At 26.8% G+C, this 27,754-nt stretch overlaps 1 protein-coding gene across 1 annotated transcript in view; it reads left to right on the top strand.

Moving 5' to 3' along the window:
* Window positions 1-27,754, top strand: part of LOC111640581 (helicase domino-like) — a gene marked incomplete at its 3' end in the record, with an annotated part of 167,347 nt that overhangs the window by 72,003 nt on the left and 67,590 nt on the right. The window contains exons 6-19 of the mRNA XM_023386605.1: window positions 4,043-4,321; window positions 4,717-4,902; window positions 8,264-8,404; window positions 10,476-10,665; window positions 12,800-13,026; window positions 14,431-14,572; window positions 15,852-16,022; window positions 16,557-16,717; window positions 19,522-19,629; window positions 21,000-21,177; window positions 21,246-21,382; window positions 21,477-21,587; window positions 21,678-21,929; window positions 23,521-23,657. Of these exons, the coding sequence (XP_023242373.1) occupies window positions 4,043-4,321; window positions 4,717-4,902; window positions 8,264-8,404; window positions 10,476-10,665; window positions 12,800-13,026; window positions 14,431-14,572; window positions 15,852-16,022; window positions 16,557-16,717; window positions 19,522-19,629; window positions 21,000-21,177; window positions 21,246-21,382; window positions 21,477-21,587; window positions 21,678-21,929; window positions 23,521-23,657 (2,420 nt within the window). The remainder of the gene's footprint in view (window positions 1-4,042; window positions 4,322-4,716; window positions 4,903-8,263; window positions 8,405-10,475; window positions 10,666-12,799; window positions 13,027-14,430; window positions 14,573-15,851; window positions 16,023-16,556; window positions 16,718-19,521; window positions 19,630-20,999; window positions 21,178-21,245; window positions 21,383-21,476; window positions 21,588-21,677; window positions 21,930-23,520; window positions 23,658-27,754) is intronic.

The following is a 27,754-nucleotide window of genomic DNA, read 5'->3' as shown; positions in this document are numbered from 1 at the left end:
GGAGAAGGGAAATGATACTAAAACTTAACTTACATAACATAATGTAACAATAACTTAAAAATAACTTAGAAAAGATTAAAAAAAATTAGTGTTGTTTTATTTATTTATTTATTTTAATTTTTATTCACTGCTTTTTGCTTTCTTTCTTTCACTTCTACCAGCACTTTCACTGGATAGAGGTCGCTTGGTAAAATATCTATCCAAAGAAGTTTGGCTTTGCCTACTTTTTAAAATGTTTCTAAAATGACTTAGGCAAATGTCATTACTTGGAGCAGCAATACGGCCAGTGTGAACCTTTTCGGGATGTTTCTTTTCAATAAAATCAATCACTTTCTGATAATACCTCAAGATTTCCTTTATCGAGCGAGATCCTTCCACAATGAAGCAAACATGCGGACTGAGACCAATGAACAGAAGTGAATAAAAAATGGCGCTGCGAACTAATGTAATGTCATATGGTGAGTTTTTGTTCGTATTGTGGAGCAAAAACATGTTTGAATTTCATGTCGTATCCTGAAAATTTTGTATGCTGGGGTGTTCGTATCTTGAGGTACCACTGTATATTATATATTTAAGTCAGTAGCAAAAACTTGACTAATTAAATATAGTTATAAAGTATCAGAAAATAAAGAAAATATAATAGAAAATAAAAACATAACTGGTTATAGATATTATCTACTTTAGAAAATAGGAACTAAATCAGTTTGCTAAGATAGTCATGATTTTTATTTCATTTAGACATGATTTTTATTTTTTCAGGCATACTAGATAAATGATGCAGTTTAGTGTTGTCACACAAAATTCTCTTTTATAACTTCAGGTTTCATATTGTGCCATTATGCATTAGCTGTTTCTGTGGAAAATAGTGTAGATGAGGGTTTATTATATTATTTTTACTGGTTTTTAAAGTTCAAAACCAGTCTTCCATTTTTACTTTCCTGGTTTTTTGCAAATCTTCACATTTTATGAATCCAAAAAAAAAAAAAAAAAAGGCAAAAGTATGTGTGTTTTGGCATCTACTTTGCTTAATATCTCTGGATGGGGTAATGATTAAGTAACAAAATTTGGTATGGTGGCTTATATATGAGAGGCATTGATGCTATTAAATGTTGGTGGTTAAAGGTGAAGGGAATGGGGAGATAAAGAAGGTCATGTGTATTTCTAGTAGGATCAGACAATGATGATTTTACTTATTATTAACATTTATACTATTTTATAAAACTCATTCTTACCCTCAAAATTAAGCTTTTTGCCATTTTATAGTAATTAAAAATATAAAAAGTTTTTTATAACAAAATCTCATAACAGACAATACACAATTTATTTATTTTGCTCAATAATATAAAAATTTGTTTTTAAATAAGATCTCATAATAGCTGGGAAAGTTTGCAACTTTGTTGCTGGATTTTTTTCCTATAGACTACTTGTTTTTAAACANTTTTATGAATATGGAATCATGCTACTACCAGAAATGATGACAACAGGTATTTGACCAAAATGGTCGATATATAATTCAATAAAACATTTATTTATTATAAAAATATTGTTTTTTTTCCATGGAAAAAACACTAAACTACTTTCCGAACAACCCAATAAATCATCACTCAGTTACAGAATGTGATATGGGTTTTTCAAGTACACATATTTAGATTTTCACTTATACAAGTCTAAGTAATCTTCTCTTATAACAAATTTTCATCTAGTTTTCTCTTTGATCTGTCTTGCAACCAACTTCAAACAATGAATGACATACCAAAACCCACTTTATGAAAAATATTGAGTTCATAATATAAAAACAAATTTCTACAACAAAAATATCCTTGATGTGGCTGATGTATTAAAATGAAATTAATTTATCAATAGTAAAAGAAATGTAAGTTGTTATTAAAAATTTATACAGAGGTGGCCAAACCTTATCACAATAAGAGACATACATTGCTTATAATAAAAATACACAAGAGCACATTCTCTATTATAACAGTATTATATATTATATACAATTTGTTACACTACAGGAGCCACCAGTAATGGTATAGAAGAGCCATTTGCAGCTTGTAAGTGGCACTTTGGCCACTTTAAGAATAAGAATTGTATATCCATCCAATGTGTAAAACAAACTCATTGATATAATATTTGTTTTTGACCAATCTAATTAAAAAAAATCTAGCAACAAATTGTGTAACTTTCCTCAGAAACATTTAAAATTGCTTGTGGCATCATCTGTTTTGATATTTTATCAAAAAACTTTTTATATATACAGTTAATTATTATAAAATTACAAAAAGCTTAATTCTGAGGGTAGAGAAGCATTTTATAAAAAAAACTAAACTCTAATAACAAGTGTAAAAATCTTCATTAGGTTTAATTCCATCTAAGGTATGACAAGGGCAGACAGAAGGAGGTCACAAGCCCTTGACCTTTAACCACCGTTATTTAATAACATCAATGTCTCTAATACACAAATCTCCCTGAAAAATTTCAAAACTTTCAACAAATGATGCAGGAGTTAATAAGCTTCAAAGAGGATGAACAAAACCTTGCCCACCTCACACACATACTAACATCCCATATATTAAAAAAAAAAAAACTTTTACATTTCTTAACATTTCAAGGTTTGAGTCCAAAAATATAAAAATATTGGGAGTCATTTCTGACCAATTGTCATAATTTTCCTATGTTGTATATAATAGCCAGGAATGCTATAAAATTGCAATTATTATACAAATTAATTATACAGTGGTACCTCAGGATACAAAATTAATCCGTTCCAAAACTGAGATCGTATCATGAAAATGTCGTAAGGTGAATCATTTTTCCCTGTACGATTACATGTAAAACAAAATAATTTGTTCCAACACGAAAAACACTCAAATTAAAGCTAAGTAGTACATTAAAAACAAAATAACTTTAGTAAGGAAAACACTGAAATATGCATTTTGTAGTTGTAAATGTATAAATAACTATAATAGAATAATAATTAATTTTAAAAAATGTACTTTTATTTGCACTTTACCTTTGAGGATAGACGATGGTGGAGGTGTAAACTGATGGCAGGGGAGGGGGAAAAGGGAAATGATACTAAAACTTAACTTAGATAGCTTAATGTAACAATAACTTAAAAATAACTTAGAAAAGATAAAAAAATTAGTGTTGTTTTATTTATTTATTTATTTTAATTTTTATTCACTGCTTTTTGCTTTCTTTCTTTCACTTCTACCAGCACTTTCACTGGATAGAGGTCGCTTGGTAAAATATCTATCCAAAGAAGTTTGGCTTTGCCTACTTTTTAAAATGTTTCTAAAATGACTTAGGCAAATGTCATTACTTGGAGCAGCAATACGGCCAGTGTGAACCTTTTCGGGATGTTTCTTTTCAATAAAATCAATCACTTTCTGATAATACCTCAAGATTTCCTTTATCGAGCGAGATCCTTCCACAATGAAGCAAACATGCGGACTGAGACCAATGAACAGAAGTGAATAAAAAATGGCGCTGCGAACTAATGTAATGTCATATGGTGAGTTTTTGTTCGTATTGTGGAGCAAAAACATGTTTGAATTTCATGTCGTATCCTGAAAATTTTGTATGCTGGGGTGTTCGTATCTTGAGGTACCACTGTATATTATATATTTAAGTCAGTAGCAAAAACTTGACTAATTAAATATAGTTATAAAGTATCAGAAAATAAAGAAAATATAATAGAAAATAAAAACATAACTGGTTATAGATATTATCTACTTTAGAAAATAGGAACTAAATCAGTTTGCTAAGATAGTCATGATTTTTATTTCATTTAGACATGATTTTTATTTTTTTCCTGATTTCAATGACTTTTGGCTGTTATTCAATAATCTTATAAAATTAATATTTTATGAAACTAATGCTGCTTTTTTGGGTATTTGTAATAAGACTATTTCTGTTGAATTGATAATTTCTTCATTAAATTTTTATTTGGAAATTTATTTTTAAGGAGAATTTTTTTTATTTGAATATGTATTTGAGTATTTTAAATAATGAAATAAAAATAATTTACCTTTTAATTATTGATTTTATAGGTAGTACAGTGGATAACACATCAAAATCTTTATCATCAACTGTAACTACTACCTCCAGTTCTCAGTCATCACCATCACGTCCTGCCAATACATCTACTTCTCGGTCAACGTCAGGATCTGGAATTCCAAGCACACCAAAACTTTCAAAGTCCCCTCCATCAGTCACCCTTCCTACAAATAGGTTGCATACAAGACAGCATTATATATCAGCTGTATATGATTCTGCAATAGGTTCTCAAGAGGAAATTGTAGAAAGAGCTAAGCAAGTAAGTGTAACTAAATGAAATCCTTAAATGGTTTTTAAAATTTCAAATAACTAACTAAAATTTTTAATGTTATTGTTATTTTGAAATTGCTGAATAAATCTGATATTTCACACTGTTAACAATGCTCTGCTTTAATTATGATAAAAAATTTGTTAATGATATTTTTGCTTTTAATCGAAAATTACACTTTAGACTTTAAAATAAAATGACTTCTAATAAGATCAGATTTAAGTTATTTTAAGTGAAGGAAGTTGGGAATTTTTATAATTTTCTTTAATAATATACAACAGAAAACTCAGAAAGAAAAATAACACTTTTCAAAGAAAAGAATTTTATGTTACTGTTATATTTATCTTATGTTTTAATTAACACTTATTAATATTTTAAAATTTCAGGAAGCCTATGTTATGCAAAGAATTTCAGAATTACGAAGGGAAGGATTATGGTCTGCTAAACGACTTCCTAAAGTCCAAGAACCACCTCGTACTAAAGCTCATTGGGATTATTTATTAGAAGAAATGGTTTGGTTAGCTGCTGATTTTGCTCAAGAAAGAAAATGGAAGAAAGCAGCTGCTAAAAAGGTAAAATTTCAGTTTATTATTGTTGTTGTTATCTTATAATGCATCTTCAGAATTTTTCTAATTTTTTAAAATTGCAAGTCATTACATAATGAAATACACATTCAATGATAAAATAAAATATTTATATAATAAATTTTTTATAATGTTTTACCAATTATCATTTGTTAAGCAAGGAATTTATGAATGAGTTATTATTGATTGATTATCTTCTAAATTACCAATTTTTTTTTTAAATTGTTGATATTGCTATTTTGTATTTTGTTTGAAAATTTATCATAATGAACTATAAATATTACTTTTTAACCCTCCGTAAGTCGCTAGGAATGGGGCCCTTACTTGAGTCGCATGGGTCTTACAGACCCAGTGTTTTTAATATGAAATAATTCAATTTTATCTATCGCGTAAAGAAACTACAGTTTCTTAGTTGGATTCTGCGCTTTGTTTTCTATCTAGTGATATAAATTACTTGCGTATTGACAAAATGAATTTATTAATATTTATTTTTATGTAATTCGATACGAAAAACGCAAAAAAATAAACATATCAAATTTCAACTCGCTGTAATTTATCTCCTGTTTCACCGATTGCCATCGGGTTTGTTTGTAAGTGGGGAAGAAATATGACACTTTCAAGCGAAGTGAGTAGAACTTTTGCACTACTGCGAGAAAATTTGTCAACCGACCCCGCGTTACCCCCTACCGCGAAAGTCAATAAACGTTAATTGTTTTATGACTCTATTTTCAACACTTCTTTTCTGAGTTGTAAATCGACTAATTGACAAAGATTTTACTTCATTTTACTCATAAGAATGTTGTCTTTATGATTTAATAGATAGTTTCGTATGATTTTTAGACATAAATTTTATTTTTAATTTTTTATCTGATATAGTCGTGTGTTAGGCTTAACTCGATCACCTATTTTCAAAAATTGACATCGTTCAAAATATTATAGAATCCATCAAAATTATTTGCTTATAGTTTAGTTATAAATGTTTTCTGTGCATGAAAAGAAGCGATCGAAAAAATAATGGGTGGACCATCAAAAATTCGGCAATTTACGACATGCTCTCAATTCTGAAATTTGTTTTCTTCATAATATAAAATTTTTACAAAATAATACTTAAAAAATACATCCATGTCAATACCTGAATGTTATAAAAATGCAATTATCAAAAATTTTGTAATTTTCACAATTTGTATTGTCATAATTTATTTTTGTTTTTTTCTGTCGCGCGTTGCGTATTGCGCGACAACAAAGTCGTAACGCGATTAAACGCAGCGATTTCATTTATAATTACTTAAAATGTAGTTTACGTTCTTGTTTTAGTTTTGTTTTGTTGTTTAGCGATGGAAAATAAATAGATAATAATTGCAGATAACAATTTAAAGTATTTTTATCAGATTAATTTAGATTATTTGATTTTACAATAATGATAGCTATGCGATATGATTGTCGCATAGTTGTAATTTTTCACTTTATATCTAATTAGCTCTCATAATGTTTAGGGGCTAATTAGCTAACATATAGTTCTTTTATTTCGTTTGATCGAGTAAGCATCTTCTCAGAATTGTCTTGTGGGAAATTGACTGCGATAAGAATTAGCCTTTCACTTAAATCAATGTCAGAATGTAAATAAAAGTTAGTTAATCGCCATTTTCATCGTTTTCAGCTCTAATTTCGCTACTTTTCATTTTAATTGACGTTATTTAAACAAATGTTTGTTTTGTCAGGAACATTCAGGAGTAAAATTACCAGAATTACGGCTCTAAAATGAAGAAGATAGCTATTTGTAAGGTTTGCTTACATTCTGACTTTAATCACGTTGATTGGTTCTTCGCGGGAAAATCCAGACCAGATGGTTCTGAAGAAACCTCTCATTCGTTGAACTTAAATCAGTCATAATATAAATTACCAATTAGAGTGTAATAGGCGTAGAAACAAAAATTTTAAAGCCAATTAACAGCAATAACATCTTCCATAGACTTACTATAGAGAGTTGGAGTTTCCCGGGAATATTTATTGCTAGACAGTTTTGAGAACATGCTTACTCGTATATACATTGTGAAACAATATTTAATTAACAATTTATAGCTCAAAACGCGAATAAAACAAGCGAATTTATAGCGATTGTTTACATTTGATTTCCAAGATCATTGCCGAAAGGGGGGAGATATTTCCCGGCAATTTATAGCTAGACTGTTTTCACAAGTTTCCCATTGGTTAGTAAATGTAAAAAAATGCCAACTTGCATCGTCTAATATACGAAGAATCATCATAAGTAATATATAAAAATTATATGATAAAAATAGAATAATAATTAAAATGATTAAAAGTTAATTAGACATTAATTTTGAAAACAATATTATAACAAAAAAAAACAAAAATATAAATATATAAATAAATAACGATATTATAAAGTATAATAGACACCGCGCGACAACTTCAGCGCGATAAAGTTATTGCGACACTCGCTATCGGCAACGGCGACAAATTAATTGACGTTTTTTTACCCCCTCCGTGAGTCGCATGGGTCTGTCATACCCATGCGACTCGTGAAGCATTTTTTTTCTAAAAAATGAGCGTTGCTATGCAAAAAATTTTAACAGCATGTTAATCTAATTAAAAAGTTTGAGGAATATTAATTTTTTCAAATTTTTCAAAAAATATTTAATATTAAAAAATTTTGACTGAAAATCGCGTCGGGTCTGTCAGACCCATGCGACTAACAGAAGGTTAATATTATTGTTAGCATTATCATCATAAAATGTCTTTTAAGGTTTTGATTGGGAAGCCAAAATTGCAAAAAATATATTTTATATCTAAATCAAACACAAATAAACTCAATTTTTTGTAATTAGAGAATTATTTTTCTATATTTTTAAAATTAATAAAATATGAAAAAAAATATAAAATATTTGAATATGACTAAAATTTTATGAAAATTACAAATAAAATATCTCAAATTAAATTTATTAAGTATTTTAGATTAAAAGAATATTTTAGTATGCAGTATAATATACAAATTAGTTTCTAAAACAGTAATATTGACGCTCAAATTAATTATGAGAGATTTTTATTTTTTAACTATAAGTTTTAGCTGATACAAAAAATATTTTATTTGTTTTTATAAATTTATTATTGTATGGCTTGCAAGATATTCTGAGAACTTAACTAGCTTTTAAAAATACTAACATGAAAATATAAGCAATTAAAAAAAAAAAAAAACTTAATTTTAAAATATATCTTTATGAACAAATTAAATGTAATTTTCTTGTCTATTAAATTGATTAAATTTTAAAGAAATGTAATTCATTTAATTATGAAGTAAAATATTTTTGATATTTTATTAACTTTTTCTTAGTGCTCTCGCATGGTGCTAAAATATCATCAAGAAAGAGAAATGAAAGCAGAAAGAGCTGAAAAAGAAGAACATTTAAAATTACGTAAAATTGCAAGCCAGATTGCAAAAGAAATAAAACAGTTCTGGACAAACATTGAAAAGGTAATAACAACATCAATAACTGTTTGAGTCAAAATTACATTTTAAGTTCCTGCAACTACTATATTCAACTATAGCAATGTCATCTGTTTTTGTTGATTCTTTGAAGTTTTTCTTTTCTTTATTTTAACAAGTTTAGTCCATAAGTTTCTATAAGGAAAGAAAAAACAGAAATGATCATAAAAAATGTTATTTTGTTATTGTAAACTTTAAATAGCATGAAATGTGTATTATTTGATGATGTAATAAATTTTTAATTTTTCTCAAAAAATTTTAGCTATATAAATTTCATATTCATTTGAACAATAAGGTATTTTATGAATATTTTTTTTTAACATAAATGTAAAGTTGTTTTTTTTTTAAATTGCTAAAGCCAAAACATTTATAAACAAACAGTATTATGGTTATTTCATATTACAATTATTTGCACACTTTTAATCTGTATTAATAATGTCTATGATCATTTTAATAAGTTGTTGATATTGACTATAATTTTTATAGTTTGTTTTATTATTTTTAAAATAAAATATTTTGAATTATTCCTTATATGATATATAAAATAGCATAAATGTATTATTTAAATTAAGTTAAAATAAAATAATAATTTGTATTACATATTGATTTAGTAATTTTCAAAATAGGAATTATTTCTATTATTTTAACTGTAACATACAAAATTAACAATTTAATTTGTTACATAAATAATAATCTTATATTTAAGTGTATTTAATTGTGAAAAAAAACCAGCTTACTGAATACTTCTTAAAATATAGTAGTATTAGATTGTATGAATTGATATATTTTTTAGTGCTGTCTTGTTATCAAAATGTGTATCTACAGACGGCTTGTTTAAATTAATGATGATTTATCTTGTTTGTTTTGGCATGGCATCTATAATTTATTTTGAATGTAAAAGGCCAATCTAATGTTGTACTGAAAAGGTAATTTTTTAAGGAGAAGTTATATAGTACTGAGAAATGATGATTTTAAAAATGAACTTTTATTACTGCTAAAATAATGATTTTTTGAGAACTGTATCCCGCAGAAAATTTAATACTATGAAACAAAGTTTATGATATGTTACTGATGTCAGTTTTTAATTTAAACTTTAATAGAATGATATAAGAATATTGTCTTAAAAATACTTATTTTATTCAGGAAATAACTGTTAAAACTGTTTGTGTTTAAAGTGTTAAAAAAATTTTTTAGATGTTTTTAACAAGTCTACAATATATTTTTAATATAATAGTTTTACAGCTTGTATTGAATTTGTCATATAAATAAAATTTTTATTGTTTCATACAGAATAATTATGCCAATATTTCAGAATACAGAATAAATTGAGGGGCTGAGTAGTGTTTTTTTCTTTTTCCACTTCTTGCTAAAAATCAAGGCTTAAAATATAAATCAGAAACATATTTGTGTTTCTGATATATATATATATATAAGCACTGGCCTTCTAAAAGTTTGCTTTCAAAGCCTTTGAATTACATACAAAATTTTCCTTTAAAAAATTCAGAGAGAATTGAGAAGTTATAGTGATATCATATCTTTCTTCACAGTGTGTATTTTTTAAACAAATTGTTTAGAGATGCCAAAATTAAAGTTATTATTGTAATAGTTCTTCTATAAAAGTAACAAATTAAAAGTTGAAACAATAAATTAAAATAGCATTTGCCTATCTTTTTAAATAAAATAGTCTATATATGCATATATTATTTTGAAATAAACTTGTCATTAAATTTAAACCATTGGTAAGTGAAAGTATGTTTTATATGTAGAAATAATCTAATATTTAAAATATTTTTTAAAATCAAATATTCAAACAACAATATATGAACTAAATTAATTCTTTATAAATGAAAATTAATAAGAAATTTTATAGAAAACAATTTAAAATGATTTTTTAAATTCATATACAAATTTAATTTCAGTTTTTATATTGAATAAAATTGTTCACAATGTTTTTTAAATATGAAAATTTATCAGTGCATATTTATATTATAATCATTAGTTTAAAACATTATTTGGAACTTTTTTCATTTACCATGGTGATAAAATCATCTATTTTCAGCTGGTTGAATTTAAACAACAAACAAGACTTGAAGAAAAAAGGAAGAAAGCTTTAGATTTACATTTAAATTTTATTGTTGATCAAACAGAAAAATATTCTTCTTGGTTGACTCAAGGAATGAATCAGTCCATTTTTGGGAGTACTCCCACATCTTTAAATGAAACATCAGGATCTCAGGCTGGTTCAGATGGTAAGAGTACTTAAAATTTGTTTTTAAATTAAGAAGAATTTGTAGAATTTTTTTAATCTACAAGATAAGCAAATTTCTTTCAGAAAATATTGAAATATATAATAATAATATAATGAGCAATTATTTATTGTGACATTGTCTCAATGTCAGGCTGCAATTTTTAATAATATTTTTAATTTATTTACCGTATATCTCGGAAGATAAGATGAGGTATAAATTTTCATCAAAGTTTTATAGTTTTAGCATATATCTGTCCTATAAGACAACCCCCAAACTATCAATGGCCTGTGAATTTAGTTTAGATCAACAATCATCATATGGATAATAACACTGTATAGTGTATATGGAATTATGTCCTATTCGTAATTTTTGGAAGAACTTCAAATTTTATTTTCTTGCATCTGGCAGCACAGCCTTGCGATTGTTACAAACATTTACACTGATTTGGGCATTTGGGTAATGACCTTGACTATTCACAAAAATGTCGTATGGGCTGTTCTATTTTATGGACATACTCTACTCTCTACTAGTAAATAATTACAGTTTTTCCATTTTTTTATAATGATTTTAATTTATATAAATTTCGATCTAATTTTTTTTTTATATTTGTCCTATAAGACTACCCCCGGGTTTTGGGGGCCTTTTTTCTTATGATTCAACTGTCGTCTTATCTGCTGAGATATACGGTAATTTGAAATATATGATTTTTACCTCAAATTAGTAGTATCTTGCTTGCCTCTCTGTAGATAACACTTTTCCTATGAGCAACAGAGTCATGCTGTCATCTCTCTAACTCCTTATAGGGGAAATTTTTGAATTGAAATAATGTGACTTCCGATTTGCATCAGAAGTTTGTACAGTCGACCCCCCTATAAGACGATAGATACGTTCCGTCTTTTATGAATCGATTTCTTAAGAGTCCTTGCCAATCACAGCCCGACACGTATGCACTTTACGGACTACGGCTGTTTGAAAAGTTTTCTTCCATAAAATTAATCGATTCTAGATCAATTTGACTCAACATTCCAAAATACGTATATTTTTTTGGAAATAATCCGTATAAACTACGCTGTAAACAAAAAATTGTAGGATTACTTATCGAGTGTGCACCATACGACATCGCCATTGCTCAAGCTTGTTTTCGTCGCGGAACAGCTCAGCAAACCGTGGCTGCGATTTCTGATGTTATTTTTCTGCGAAAACTTCATTGAACTTTGGAGACATCATTAATATAAATAATTTTTATGGCCATTGAATAAGGAATGTTTCTTTCACACGAAATGTATAAAATTACAGTACTGTATTAGACTTACGGTACCTAATTTACATACTGTACAGACGATAGTTTGCCTAAACTCTCCATAGCGTGGCGCTAGACGACGGAAAGCATATATATAATTATAATAAAGTTACAATAAATTAAGTTAATATATAATTATATATACAGTACCTAATTTATATATAATTATATGTACAGTACCTAATTTATATAAAATTATATGTACAGTACCTAATTTATATATAATTATATGTACAGTACCTAATTTATATATAATTATATGTACAAACGAAACTAAACTCAATTTACTTGCCTAAACTGTTCGTAGCGTGGCGCTGGACGGCGGGAAAGTAGTTTGGCTGCCCGATGACGTTTTACGTAATTATAGGAGTTTTTTTACTGTTGTGTACAGATACCGCCACAATTTTTTCGCCGTCATATAGGAATCGTAATTATAGGAACCTGTCTTATAGGGGGGTCTACTGTATATAGTTAATTGGGCCTCCTGCTCCTAAGCTTTCCATATCTGGTCTCAGATTTTGTCTATCTAACTTTCAAGATTAAGGAAACACAGACAGATGGATGACAGTAGGAATTTATAAGTCTACAGTTTTTTCAAATTGCAGCCCAATTATTAAGCTGTATGCTTTCCACAATGTTATTGTTTTAAATTACACGTAGAAAATATTCATTAGCCTGACAGAATTTTAAATTTTTATTTACTGTTTATGAACTTATAGTGTAAAATATACTTTTATATTTCAACCTTCTGCAATGTATTTACTTTATTTTTGAGTAAATTATCAAATTTTTATGAAAATTGAAATTCATAGTATTATATATGATTATTTTCAGATAAAGATTTTGAACCAAATACTAGTGAAACAGATGACGAAGAAACAATTGAAAAAGAAGAAGCACAAGGCATCAACAAAGATGAACAAGATAAAGAAATACAGATGTTACAAAAAGAAAGCGAATTGCCACTAGAAGAACTTCTTAAAACTCTCCCATCTAATATTTTAGAAAAACCAGCATCTCCTTTCAGCTGTAATGAAGAAAGTAGCTCAAGGAATGAATCAGTCCATTTTTGGGAGTACTCCCACATCTTTAAATGAAACATCAGGATCTCAGGCTGGTTCAGATGGTAAGAGTACTTAAAATTTGTTTTTAAATTAAGAAGAATTTGTAGAATTTTTTTAATCTACAAGATAAGCAAATTTCTTTCAGAAAATATTGAAATATATAATAATAATATAATGAGCAATTATTTATTGTGACATTGTCTCAATGTCAGGCTGCAATNTATATATATATATATATTCTATATGTAAACAATAGTGTTGATTTAATAGAATAGGATATCTAAATCTAAATCTCATTAAAACATTAAAAATAATGTTTTTGGATTATGGTTGGATATCATAAGCAGCTGATCTACAATTAGAGATTACATTTATCTTTTGATTTGAAGTCAGTTTAATAAGAGTAGCAGAAAATTTCAGGCTTGAAATTTTGGATACACACTATGTTTAAATCAATCCCAATAGATATGATTTGAATTATACCTAAAAGTTAATCTGAAAGTATTCTGAATTTAGATGCAATAAGAATTCAACAAAAAGTTTACCAGGAACTATTTTATTTTCTAATACATTTGTTAAAATTTTAATGAAATAGAATATTAACAAATCATATTTTGATTATGGTTAGATTGAATTCATTGGTTAGATGTATTGGAATGGACCTTTCATTCATTTAATCAGTATTGTCTTATTATGAATCAAACAGAATAAATGATTTGTCAATGTTTATAATCGATAGCAATTTCTTTAGATTTGTTGATGTAATTTGAGTTTAAATATTTATTTGATTATTTAATAAATATAATTGATATATATTAAATTATTGGCCCACCAGTAGTCAAGCAGTTTTCGTAACCTGAACTCCTGGAGTTTGGTCATGGGTTTGCGCCTCGCTCGGACAGGCTGGCACATGGAGTTTTCCGGGTTTTCTCCATGTCTGTAACGCCTAAATAGGGGCCAGTTTCTCCTTGAAGGACCACCCAGAAGGCATCCCCCCTAGGTAGATTGCCCAAGTGTTGCATTGCCATAACTACCAAACAAACAAATATTAAATTATTGACATGCCTTTTTTGAAATTAAAAACTTCAAATTTGCTTAGCTCTTTTATGTTCAATTCAAGATAAGCAGTTACACATTGTCTGATGCTATTTTATTTCCTGTTATGTTACTTAGATATATTATGTCAAATCAATTTACTGAACTTTTAAACTTTGCTTTTAATATGAAGTTTGTTTTTTAGTGAATATAATCCTAGAGTAATAGAAATATAGAAACTACAATTTCAGTTTTAATTAATTTTAGTTAATTGAAATGAATAATTTAAAATAATCATTGATAAAGTTATTAAGTAATAATAAAATAATAAATATTATAATAATTATACTGTTGTTTTTAACCTAGGAGGATCAGTTTGAAAATAAAGATGATGAATATTATTTAAGTAATGATGATATAAAGGATGATGAATCTACAATACAAGAGCAAGAATCAAAGGAAAGCAAAGAAGATTATGACGCAGAATTAAAGGAATTACAAGAATTAAGTAAGATTAATAAGTATGATTTTTTTAATCATAATAAAATCATTACCATAATTTTCTGTTGATAACCTGATTTCTGATTTCTCAGGATTTTCTGTGTTTAAAAGACACTTTGGATTATGTGATGGGGAAGTTATATGTTGATTTTAAGTTGCAGTTAGGATTGCATAAACAACTTTTATTTTATGTAAAGTGTTTTTAGAAAACATGAAAAATTCTCACCAAATACATGTACACACATAATGTCACTTGTATATTTCTCTTGTTCATTGTCTGTGTGTTTAATCCATGCTATAACTGATATTACTAGATATTCCTACTTAAATTTGTATCTTGTAAACTGATAAACTTCTGGTAAATATTCCCTATTTATATAATGAAGCTATTTCAGAGAGCTAAGACATGATGTGATAATTTCATTCTAATAAACTCTAACTTCATTGTTCTTTTTATTGCTTTAAAGTGAATTTTGATGACTAGAAATAATTATATACATACATATACAGTAGAGTGACGATTATCCAAATGCCGATTAACCAAAAGCGTTCCAGTCAGACTATGTCATGCTGAATCGAACGTTTTTGATACTAGATTAACTTCTAAAGTATAATTTTTTTTTTGTTTTTATATTTTTCAATATATTAGAAAGAAAGATTTAAAGTATATAAAGAAATAATTTTTAATGATACATTATTATTATTAAAATTTTTGTTAGGCTTAACATCAACGAAAATTTAATGCGAAGTGACATCAGCGGAGAAAAATTTAAACATGGGATATAAATTATATACTATTATTGGGATATACTAATATACTATATTAATAATGTATTTTTTTGTACATAATTGGTTATTCAAAAAATCGATTTTTTGAACAATCCCAATTCCCAATTGATTCGGATAATCGACGCTCTACTGTATTTTATAATAGAAAATACATGCACTGAAAAAATTAGCAAATAGTTTGAACTCACTGAAATAAAGTGCCTATGGGAAGGTTTAAGGTACTTATGGTGCAGTTGCACAGGTGTCGTATCACGTATACTAATTTAAAATGGAAGTGCTAAACTGTCTTTTAACAAAGTTGTTTAAACAGCTTTACCAGGCAATACATTTAATGATATTTTGTTTCTCTTTTCTTTCTGTTTTTTGTTTTTTTTAGAAAAGTTGGAATAGTTTTTTTTTCACATAAGATTATAACTGAGTGAAACAATAGAAAAAAAACATCAGTTGTAGTATGTTAAAAAAATTATATTAATTGTAATTAAACCTTTTAATATTAGATGATATCCCACTGGAAGAATTAGTTGAGAAATATGCTGCAGCTTATGCTAGCGATGTTGATATATCTACTGTTGAATCTTCCTCAAATAGTGAAGAAAATGAAGGATCAGATCTTGATGATGAAGATGAAATGGATGATGATAATGGAAAGACATCTACTAGCAATAAAGGTATTAATTTTTAAAATAACAATTTTTTTTTTTATATTTTGACAAAGATCTAAATTAATTGGAATGTAAACTTTTTATTGGCAGGTTTTTAATTAATATGTATTAAACTTTAGTATGAGGGGCATCCAGAAAATAAAGAACATTTGGCTATAAAAAAAAGGAAAAAAAAAACAGTAATGATAAGAAGTTTTATTAAGTAATTATTACAAGATCAGTTATTTTTCTATATAGTCACAATTACAATTTCAGCACTTTAAGATATTTGTTCATATGTTGAATGAAATAATTGAAAAATACAATTAAATAATTTTATCTGTCAGAATTATCTGTACAAAATTGTGAAAATTTTTTAGTGAAATTAGAGGAAAATCAATGAAACAAACGTTGTTTTAAGTGTTAGTTTATATTAGGTGTATTCTGTCTAAAAATTCATAACAACAATGGGAAAGACAACTATTTTTTAGGGTTATGATATTAATTAGGTAATTTTCATTTCCATGCTATTTGATAAATATCAAAATCCATATTTTTTAGCATATGAAACTGAAGAAAATGATGATGATGATGAGGAGGATGATATGGATGAGGAGGAGGAAGATGATGAAATAGAATTTGGGACAGATGATGAAGATGAAATTGTTGATGTGGGAATGGAATATTTGATAAATCCAGAAAAGGAACATAGTAATAAAGAGGTATATAATTAGATTATTAAAACACATCTTATGTTGCTGAGGTCATTTTATTGAAAACTAACGTTTTTGGCCTATTCCATAGGCCATCCTCAGGTTAAACTAAAGAATTGGAACATCAATGTTCCTAATACATATTCTATTTTTGGAAGGCCGATGTTCTAATTCTCTTTATTTCCCATAACTTTAGCATGGCTATGAAATAGGCCAAAAAATTGTTAAATTAACAAATTTTATTGTTATATTCTTAAATATGTAACTCTTTTTGAATATTTTGTATTAGTTAGATTTAAACAAATTAAATTTTTCCATGTATTTTCTGTATTTAAGATTAGTGTTTATAATTAATACATGATTAACTTGCAGTTTTAATATTTTTGCTATTTTTGGTAGGATTGGCTATCAAGAATTTTTGTACTTAAAAAGTTGAATACTGTTTACTAAAATTTTAATTCTATCACAAAGTTTATAAGATTAATCACAATGCAATGCAATGCATCCATTAATTTTAAAACAGAATTAAATAAATATTATTGCATAATGCATATTTTTAAGAAAAAATAATTAAAGCTAATATATAGTTCTGTATATAATTTTTAATTACTATAGTAAGCATCTTATAAGAAATCATAGTAAACTGAATATACTTAATCACACTAACAACATTTTAAGAAAAAAAAAACAAAAAAATTAAAATATTCAACAGAAAAACTTTAATTGATTGATTTATATGATTTATAAAATTTAATAAGTAAAACTAAAAAATCCAAAAAATATTAGAATGAGTTAAAGAAAGATAAGAAGTCTCTTCTAAAAACTAAAAATGAAATAAAACACAACAATTTTTTATGAAAATACACAAATCTTGTCAGGGTTATCAAAGTATTTATCTGCAGTCATGATTCATTAAGCAGGAACCAAATCTGCCTTCAAAAAACTTATCACAAATTATTATTTTAATATAAAATTTTTTAAAAATTTGTAGTCAAATTCTCCTAGTGATATTTAGTGGAACAAGAAAAAAATATTGTTATAGTACAGACCTGGCCATCTTACAGTGGGGTGTGATTGACTTTCATGAGTTAAAAGCACTGATGATCTATTCTGCATCACTGTTTTTATTATGGCTTAATAAGCTATTCTAATATAATTATGCTGCAAACATACTTATATTTATTTATTGCACAGTAATTTATCATTCCAGATTATCTCTTTTTAGTAAATACACACTAAACATAAATTAAATAAAATTTATTTTTTACCAGAACAAAAAAAAATAATTTTATTTCTTTTATTACACAAATAATTTTGCTTTTCTTTGGCTCATTCATTTTTCACTTAACTGAGATTGCTTAAAGTGTGAAAAAATAATTACTAAAATAACATAACCTAGCAATGATTTTCAACACAAGCAGCAATTCTTTGTATTAATGTCTTATGGATTGTTACTAATTCATAATAAATAGTTAAAAGATTCATCTGTGAGAAATGTGGCTTTAATACTTCTACCAAAATTAGACCATGTTTTTTGCATTTTAACACAGCCATACTTCTGTGATCATCCAAAAATGATACACTGATTGCCAGGTTGATCATCCTTGTTATAGTTAGAGTTTATAAAGAAGTATCTCATTCCTATTTAACATTATTGGACTACAAATAGGGTTGTTTTTGCAAAGTTAGACAATGTTAGAACAGAAAAATATATAGTATTATTAATCTCTTCTAGTACAAAACTTAGGAAATTTATTGTATATTATTTCTACACTTTATTAAACATTGAAATCCAAAATTAGTCAGATTGTGTAAACTATGCAAAAATAAAAGTGAAAAAGTAAAATTTTAAATGAATTCTGAAATATAATTTCTTAAGAAGAATACATTTATATTATTAATTTAATTACTGAAAGCAATTTGCAACACTAAGACATCCCTGTACCCTTTCTAAAAGAACTTAGTTATGTTAAATGAGTTTAACTAAACAAAATTTCTCCAGAAATTATATAGCAATGTCTTAGTTTTGCAAATTACACTAATTCTAAAAGAGGTTTTGTTACAATTACTTTTACCTAGTAAAATCAGGTGCTGATGGATTTTGAGTTTTGAATAATACACAGTTTTACTATAAACTGTATTATTACATGTATTATTTGAAAAACTGGAAATGAAAAATTTGAACCCAAAAAGTGACAAAAAGAAAAGAGTTAAAAAAGTTAAAATTTGTTTCTTTCATTGTTTCATGTTAAATATTATTTTAAAAATTTTGTTCAAAAGTTAATGTTTCAGCTAAGCAAAGCAAAAAATGATAAATTAATTTTAAGTGCCAAACAAAAGTTTAGATGCTAAATACTAAAACACATTAAATCTGGCTCTTGTCTCTCCTGAATGCTGGTAAAGTTTGTGATAACTGTATTAAGAGAGTACTACATTTTGATTTGAAAAAACAAATGATTAATTAAAATATAATTTACTACATTATTATTACTTTAGAGGAAGGAAAATATTGTGTATATAGTAAAAAATATATTGCTAAACCAAGATTGCATTAGAAGTTATCGCAATAGGGAACTATATTTCTTATTGTTATGGAGGGATTTATTATTCTGTTGATAATAGTTATATTGAGATTTGACTGTATTTACATTTCTATGAATAATAATAGAACAAGCAAATTTAATACATAAATGTTTGTTAATTATTCCAAATGTAAATTACTTAATCTTTTGTGTTTACATAGACAAGACAGTAATTTGTTATCAAAGTCATTTTACCACAAGTTAATAATAATAAAATTTTTTATGATATAGGAAGAAAAGGATGAAACCAAAAATAGAGGACCAAGTCAAGAGATTACAGATATTGCAGCTGCAGCAGAAAGTTTTCAGCCAAAAGGAAATACACTTTCAACTACTCAAGTAAATTGATTTTGATTTTTAATTTTTGTAACAGTTCATAAATACATACAAGATAAGTAAATAATGAAAGTTTTTAAAATAAATTTTTTCATTTATTGCTAATACATATGTGGAATAAACTGAAATGACAATCATCATTAATGAATAGTCAAGCAAATCAGTTTACTAGTTACAAGAGTGATTAGACTGATTGATGAGATCAATTTCTGTTTTATTTTTCTTACTCCTAATAATTTTATCATAAAAAAGAACAATAAAATTTATAAAATATAAAATTAATTTAGACTTTAACATAAAGTACAAAAGCATGTATTGTAATTGTTCAAACACTATGTACAATTTTGATAAAATTTCTTTATTAAAAAGTAATGTGGATTTTATTTGATAATATAGATAAAAATCTTAATTTGATTTTTCTTATATTATATTGTTTAATGAGAAATGTAAGGACTAAAGAAACTGAATAATTATTTTTTTTATTAACTTTTGTTTCTTATTGTGTGATAAGATTTTTATTTTATATCAAATTATTTCTGTGATGTTATATGATAAGTGATTTCATTTTCAACTTTATTGAAAGAAGAAATATTAAATATGAACTCATTACCTATTTAAAAATAGTATACAGTAATACCTCGACTTACGCGAACCTGGAGTTACGCGATTTTCAAATCTCGTCGATTTGTTTTTTGTTTGAGCGCCATGCAGCTCTTGATTACTCACTCCCCCCACACTATTGTTCACTTTACATGCTCGGACGTGTTGCGCGGAAGCGACACATAGCTACAATTTATTTTGTGTTATTTATTTCTGTGTTTGTTATATCTACGGAGACTTGAGAGACTCTACGTGGTGATTTCTTGTAACCATGAACGAATCGAAAGACGAGATAAGATTAACAAGAACATTTATTAGCTTACATACATCTGACTTGAATTTTACACAAATTGCGAAATTATACCCGACTTATGCGGTTATTGCTCAGTCCCACCTATCGCGTAAGTTCAGGGTATCACTGTATAGTCAATTCAAACTTTTTATAAACTTCAGTTCAAGAAATTTGAAATAAAAGAACTTTCAGTTTGCTTAATCATATTTAGCTTAGTTACATTCACTACTTGAATTATGTATTAAAAATTTTTTAAATTAATTAAATTATTTAAATATTTTCACTGTAATTATAAATACAATCATATATTTATTTCAAAGTTTGTTAAATGTTTTCAAAGTGTATTGGTAATATATGAATGTAAAGAAGTTTATGATTACAATATTAAATTAAAATAATTTATTTTTAAAAATAACATACTATTAATTTAATTTATTTCTAAGAATTACTGAATTCAATGATTTTATTTTATATGACATAGGTTTGTACTAAGATACCATTTTTGTTAAAACATCAGTTGAGAGAATACCAGCATATTGGTCTTGATTGGTTAGTAACAATGCATGATCGTAAATTGAATGGAATTTTAGCAGATGAAATGGGTCTTGGAAAAACTATACAAACTATTGCCTTATTAGCTCATCTAGCTTGTGAAAAAGGTAAGAAGGATTTGTATAATTTGATTTTATGCAAATAAGTTTTAACAAATAATTAATTAAAAAAACAGGAATTTGGGGTCCACATTTAATTGTTGTACCAACAAGTGTAATGCTAAATTGGGAAATGGAATTTAAAAAGTGGTGTCCTGCATTTAAAATCATTACTTATTATGGAACACCAAAAGAAAGACGACAGAAAAGACAGGTAAATATCTTAATTTCTGTAAATAATTTTTTTAATTTAAAAGTGTGATTGCATCTTTATTGAATGTTGTTGTTGTCATTTTACTAAAATGTAGGGTTGGACGAAACCAAATGCTTTTCATGTATGCATTACATCATATAAACTGGTTATTCAAGATCATTATTCATTTCGAAGAAAGAAATGGAAGTATTTCATTCTTGATGAGGTAAATAATTATTGATTTTAGTTTCAGAAAGTTTCTTAAAGCATTATATATTTATAATTGTTATAAATGTTGTTGTTATTACTATTTTAGGCTCAACATATTAAAAATTTCAAATCTCAGCGATGGCAAATGCTACTTAATTTTCACAGTTCTCGCAGGTTGCTGTTGACAGGCACACCTCTTCAAAATAGCTTAATGGAACTGTGGTCTCTAATGCATTTTTTAATGCCAAATGTTTTTCAATCACATCGAGAATTTCGGGATTGGTTTGCTAATCCTGTTACTGGAATGATTGAAGGAAGTCATGAATATAATGAAAGTTTGATAAAAAGATTGCATAAGGTAAAAATAATTTTGTATTGTATTGAACTTTTGATTATAAATTTAAGTTTAATTTTAGTATAAAGGAAGAGTTTGTTTGTTTATTTTTATGAAGTATGAATTTATAAAATAATTTCAAACTAATACAGTGAAATCTTGTTATAACAAACATCATAATAATGAACTTTTAGATTTCCTTGACTTGAACATCATAGGAACATATGACAAAATCTTTTGTTGTACAACTATATTTATAACAAACTTAGTTTAACATCTCTTTTCTATCTTTCTCATAGTAATAGAGCTTCTGCAATTTTCACTTCACTGTAACAATTTTGTTATTTCTTTTTCTCTACTTTTGGCTGCAATTTGAAAAAATTGTAGACCTATAAATTTCCACTGTTATCTGTCTGGCTGTCTGTCTTTAATTTCAAGAACAGAGATAGATAGATGAAAGATAAGACCAAATATAGAAACCTTAGGGGCAGGGGGCCCCAATTAACTATATTCAAACTCCCTATGCAAACTGGAAGTCATGTTATTAAAAACTTTTCCTCTGAAAGGAGTTAATAGATAACAAACCACCACTAGTTTGAGGTGGAGAGCATATATCTGTTAAATTAAATAAATTAAAAAGCTGATTAAAAATTGCAGCCCGACATTGTCACGATAAATAATTGATTGTTATTGCCTTTTAACTTATGTACAACTATATCCTAAGAGAAGAGAGAGATCAGAATGAAGTAATAAATTGCAGGTGTGCTAACCTCAGTAAGACGTACAAGTTGTCATAAATGTAGGTGTAAAGATGGCTGTTTATACTTTTTTGTTATGTTATTCTTCACTTGAAATGAGAGTAAGATGGTAAGATGGCATCAAGGAAGTTTTAGGTGACAGAAACATCTTTGAGCTTATCTTGCACAGGAAACCAAAGTGTGCAAAAATATTTGATTGCGTGACTTAAATTGATGATTTCAGAACTACTATATTTATATGAAATAAGTAACAGAAATGATAAAAGTAGCATATAATGGTTTTGTTTCATGTGTGGACTTTATGTTTAGCTGTTTAACTTGCTTGATGATGATTTATATACATTTTTCTTTACAACAAACTTTCAGTTTAACATTTCTGGGATTGCTGTCAAGTTTGTTATAATGAGATTTCAGTATATTTATTTTATATTTTGTTTACAAAGTTTTCTGTTATAGTTAGTTAGTTATTTATTATTTGTTGTTAATTAACAAAATATATTTTTGTATAATTATTTTTAATTATTATAACAAATTACAATGCATTTTTTTTAGACTGTATTTAGATTAAAGTATTAAATGAATTTGTATGAAGATAAAAATCTATATTTAGGGCAGATGAGTTTAACACTTTTACCAAAAAAATATCTTGGTGGAAAAAATCTGTTGTAATTTAATTTGTTATTAGAAATTTGTGCTTTAGTTTCTGTTAATTACTATGGCTATATTACTGTGTAAAAATTCCAAAACTTCTAATTGCCACAATGGGTGGAAGTAACATGTAACATTGTAAATAAATTTGAAAAACTGCCATTTTATTTGAGCATGAATGAATTAATTTACATTTTTATTTTAAATAGGTATTAAGACCGTTTCTTCTCAGAAGACTCAAGTCAGAAGTTGAAAAACAATTACCAAAAAAATATGAACATGTTATTATGTGTAGACTTTCAAAAAGACAACGTTACCTATATGATGATTTTATGAGCCAAACAAAGTAATTATTGTTTTAATAAATATAATTATTTATTTTTTCCATTAGTTTTTTTTAAATTAATGTTTTTATGGTAATAATTTTGACAAAGAAGAAATAGAAAAAATGTTGTTAACTGCTGAAATATTGTTTTGAGTTTTAAAATATGGGTTAATTCATTTAACATTAATTCAAAAATGTTTTAAATAATTAATGACATTCTAAAAGAGAAAATTTCTTTTAAAATGATTAAAATATATGAAAAAGAATATTTATTTTTTTAAGTTTTCTTCATATTCTGACTATTATATGCTAATTTATAATGTAAATTGAATCTATCTATCTTTTAGATTTTTAAATTTGCATTAGATTTGTAAACAGAATTCTATTTTTCATTGTATAAATATTAATAGGATTTGTTTAGTTGAATCCATTGAAGGATTATTACTGATAAAGAAAAAGTTTTTCTTAGATTGATACTACAAATATATCAAGATTATAGTAGCAAATATCAATTGCTTAAAGGCATAAGTGTTCTGTCAGAAGATCATGTAAATGTTACAGAATGTTATATGTTATATGTCAGCTTCAGTTTCTTAGTAAATGAAAAAAATCCTACTGTAGCACACTCCTTTCATCTTTTCCTAAGTCTATTCATCAGTAATCAGCATAGCTGGGTAATATTTCAAATAAAAATATAAGTTGCTATTATTAAAGACTTCTTTAAATATTTTTAGGAATAAAATTACAGTGAGTTTCAAATATCATAGGAAAAAAACAATGATTAAATTTGTGGGATTTACTGACCGGGTGTTTGTTGGGATGGGCAAGGGATCAAAAAAGTTGTACATGAGTAGGATTTGGACACTGATTTAGACTTACCATTTACAATTAATCCTGTTTAATTAAATAAAAACATTGCTTAAAAATTTTGTTATTGGTCACTTTATAAAGGATTTTATCCTTTTTACAAATTAAAAGACAAAGTCGTTCTAAAAATATATATTTTTCAGACGATTACCATTTTTACAGTGTTCTAGAACAATGTACAGACAGCTGGACCTTCCTTTTTAGGCTACACAACTACCTATATTCAAAAAGTTCCTTAAAAACACACAAAAAACCGATAAATTATTAAGAAAAAATTTTCTTTAAAATTGGAATGGTAAATCTTACGACGTCGTAAGATTCAAGGATTTTATCTTATTTATCTGTTGGATGATAGAGTTCACAGAAATTCCAAATGTCACTATTGATGTTGACAGTCAGTCCCTCAGAAATGGACAGCTTCAGTTGACTCGGCTTGCTTTGTTTGGTAGTAGTTTTAGATCAGGTAGGAAAGTGGGGTTGGATGAGATGTCATTCACAGTTGGCTGGCTGCTCAAGAAACACTTCCCAGGAAACTTAGATTTTGTTATGCAGTCGGAGCATATCCAGGTAGGCCATGGATTGGGAAGAAAAGGGCAGATCTGGGATGAGAACTTCTACAGGTTGTGTTGGGAATAGAACTTGAATCTTGGAGAAAGAACATTGTGTCCAAGAGAGATGAGTTTTTGAAAGGTTTTTTACATGATTTCACATTCCAGTTGATTGATGATATCCCTCATCACGTTTTGATTGGTCCACCCTTGTTTCCAGGTGACAATTTTTGACTTTTCAGGTCGTGTTAAAGGTTGAAATTGAATTTGAAGCCAATGGAATAGTATTTATCTGAATCAATGTTCAGAATCAAACTCCCTCGTAATTTAAGCATTTAGTGTTTACCTAAATCTTTGACAGAAATTCTTTTTATCAAAAATGACAGAAAGAATTTCTAATAAGTCTTCATGAGACATTATTTAATTAAATAAATCTTTTTGCTATATTATTGTTTAATTTTGTGTTTTTTTTTTTTTTTTGAAAGGTGAGAGTTTAGTTGTTCTGTTGGACATTTATTAACATTTAGAATGCAATTTCAAATTTCATCCAGGATTTCAGAAATTTAATAAAAATTATATCAACATAAAGTATTGCATACATTGAACGATATTTATATGGCAAAACAATAATCTTGATTTAATTCCACTTTTAGTGATTTCATTACATTGTCATAGCAGAAAAATTGTAAATGTCAAATTTTTAAAAAAATACTATACTATAAAATTGTTATATATACTAATGAATAATGATGAATATTAAATAAAATTGAGTCAGTTTATAATAGATATAGAAATATAGATAACATTCAGAACTAGTTATAGGTAATCACTATGTTGTTATGAAATGTTGTTTCAGACCCAACTGTAAATCAAACGTAAAAAATAATATTGTAAAGGATCATTATTTTTAATTTCCAATAACGAATAAGTTTATATAATAGCACTTATACACACTGTGTACAGTAAACTAGATCATAATAGGAAGCTGGTTCATTTTTATTCTTACTAGGTATCTTAATTGAGTTATTTTAAGAATGATATTTAAGTTAGGATTTAAGGATGATATTTTAATTAATTATAGTATTTTACTAATATTTATGGAAACATGTAGGAAAATGGCATGTTAAAGCTACCATAAAATGTATTGAGAAAGTATTGCAGTCTTCATGTAGAACTGGTTTTAATTTCTGTTAATTTCTATTTATTTAATTTATTATTAGCTCACTTTAACTTTGTAATAAAATTGAGGTTAGAATGATAATCTCGTAGTAAGCAAATCTGCAGAAAGTTGGTTATTTTATTTTTGTTTATTTATTTATTATAATGGCACCAATGTGAGTTATATATTCCTGTTAGTGTATTTATTTCCCATTACAGTGTTATATTAACTGTACATGCCATACAGTATTATTAATTAGCATGACCAATTTTTTGGACTTTAAAATAACTTAATATGTTTTGTTTTTCGTGAATATTAATTGTTATGAGTTGGACTGATTGTATTTAAAATTAACACTATATGCAGCTATAACTCTCTCTGTATGCAGCATTGTTTATATATTTTATAATTGTTTTTTTAAATTATAGTTTTGTATGTAATTTAAATAAATTACTAACAAATTTATGATATGATGTATAATTTTAAGCAACTTTGAGTAATATATGTCAAAAGAGAGAGATAAAGTATGTTACTCATTTTAAAGTATTTTATTCATTCTAAAATTAATACATTTACAGAAGAATCTCTTTTTAATGGATCGTCAAAATTTATCTGTAGTTCTGAGAATCCATTATATTGTGAATAACAGATTTCTGCACACCCAGGAAAGTGTCTATTATTCAAAAAATTTTCCATTTTTTAACCCCTGTATATAAGAAATATTAGGACTCAAAATTATTCAATTCCTTGAGATCTCTATTCTTTATCCTATATGTTTTTAATGTATGTATATATTATGCCATATGAGTGTACGACAAAGTTGACAAAAACTGTACATACTATAAGCATGAAAAAGAGGCAAATTACATGTGATCATTTGCACTTTGCCTGACTTCATGATTTGTTAAAAATCTCGTCAATTTTGGTTTCTTTCAATGCTGCTTTTCTGTCTGTTGAATACAACACCTCTTGATATTAGCAATGTCATGTACAGTACAGCCTGTTTGTTTATGCTGTTCACTAGGAAGCTCTTCACAACTTGAAAATACTCTATGGCCTTGCTAAATTTGGACCACCAGCAGTGTTTACTAGGTGACTCCTGCTCAATTGTATCAGCTAGCTGACTCTCTTTGTACAATTCTTCAATTGTACATATCTCAGATGTAATGAGCAATTTTTTATTGTGACATCGTCACAATGCTGGGCTGCAATTTTTAATTTATTTAATTTAAAATATAGGCTCTCCACCTCAAATTAGTACTGTAGTGTCCCATACATCATACTTTTCTTTTAACAGTAGTAATGCTGGTTATCTATTAACTCCTTTCAGGGGAAAAGTTTTGAATTGAAATAACATAACTTTCAGTTTGCACCAGAAGTTAATATATAGTTAATCGGGCCCTCCTGTCCCTAGGCTTTTTATAACTGGTCTTGACTTTCATGTATTTAACTCTGTTGTTGAGATTAAGGAAGGACAGACAGTGGGAATTTATAGGTCTACAATTTTTTCAAATTGCAATCCAACAAGTGCATCATTAAACTCT

The sequence above is a fragment of the Centruroides sculpturatus genome, unplaced genomic scaffold, assembly GCF_000671375.1.
Source record: "Centruroides sculpturatus isolate CEXI.00-Female unplaced genomic scaffold, Cexi_2.0 scaffold1354, whole genome shotgun sequence".
NCBI classification, from domain to species: domain Eukaryota; kingdom Metazoa; phylum Arthropoda; class Arachnida; order Scorpiones; family Buthidae; genus Centruroides; species Centruroides sculpturatus.
The sequence above is the reverse complement of the archived record's forward strand: the minus strand, read 5'-3'. Positions and strand labels throughout refer to the sequence as shown.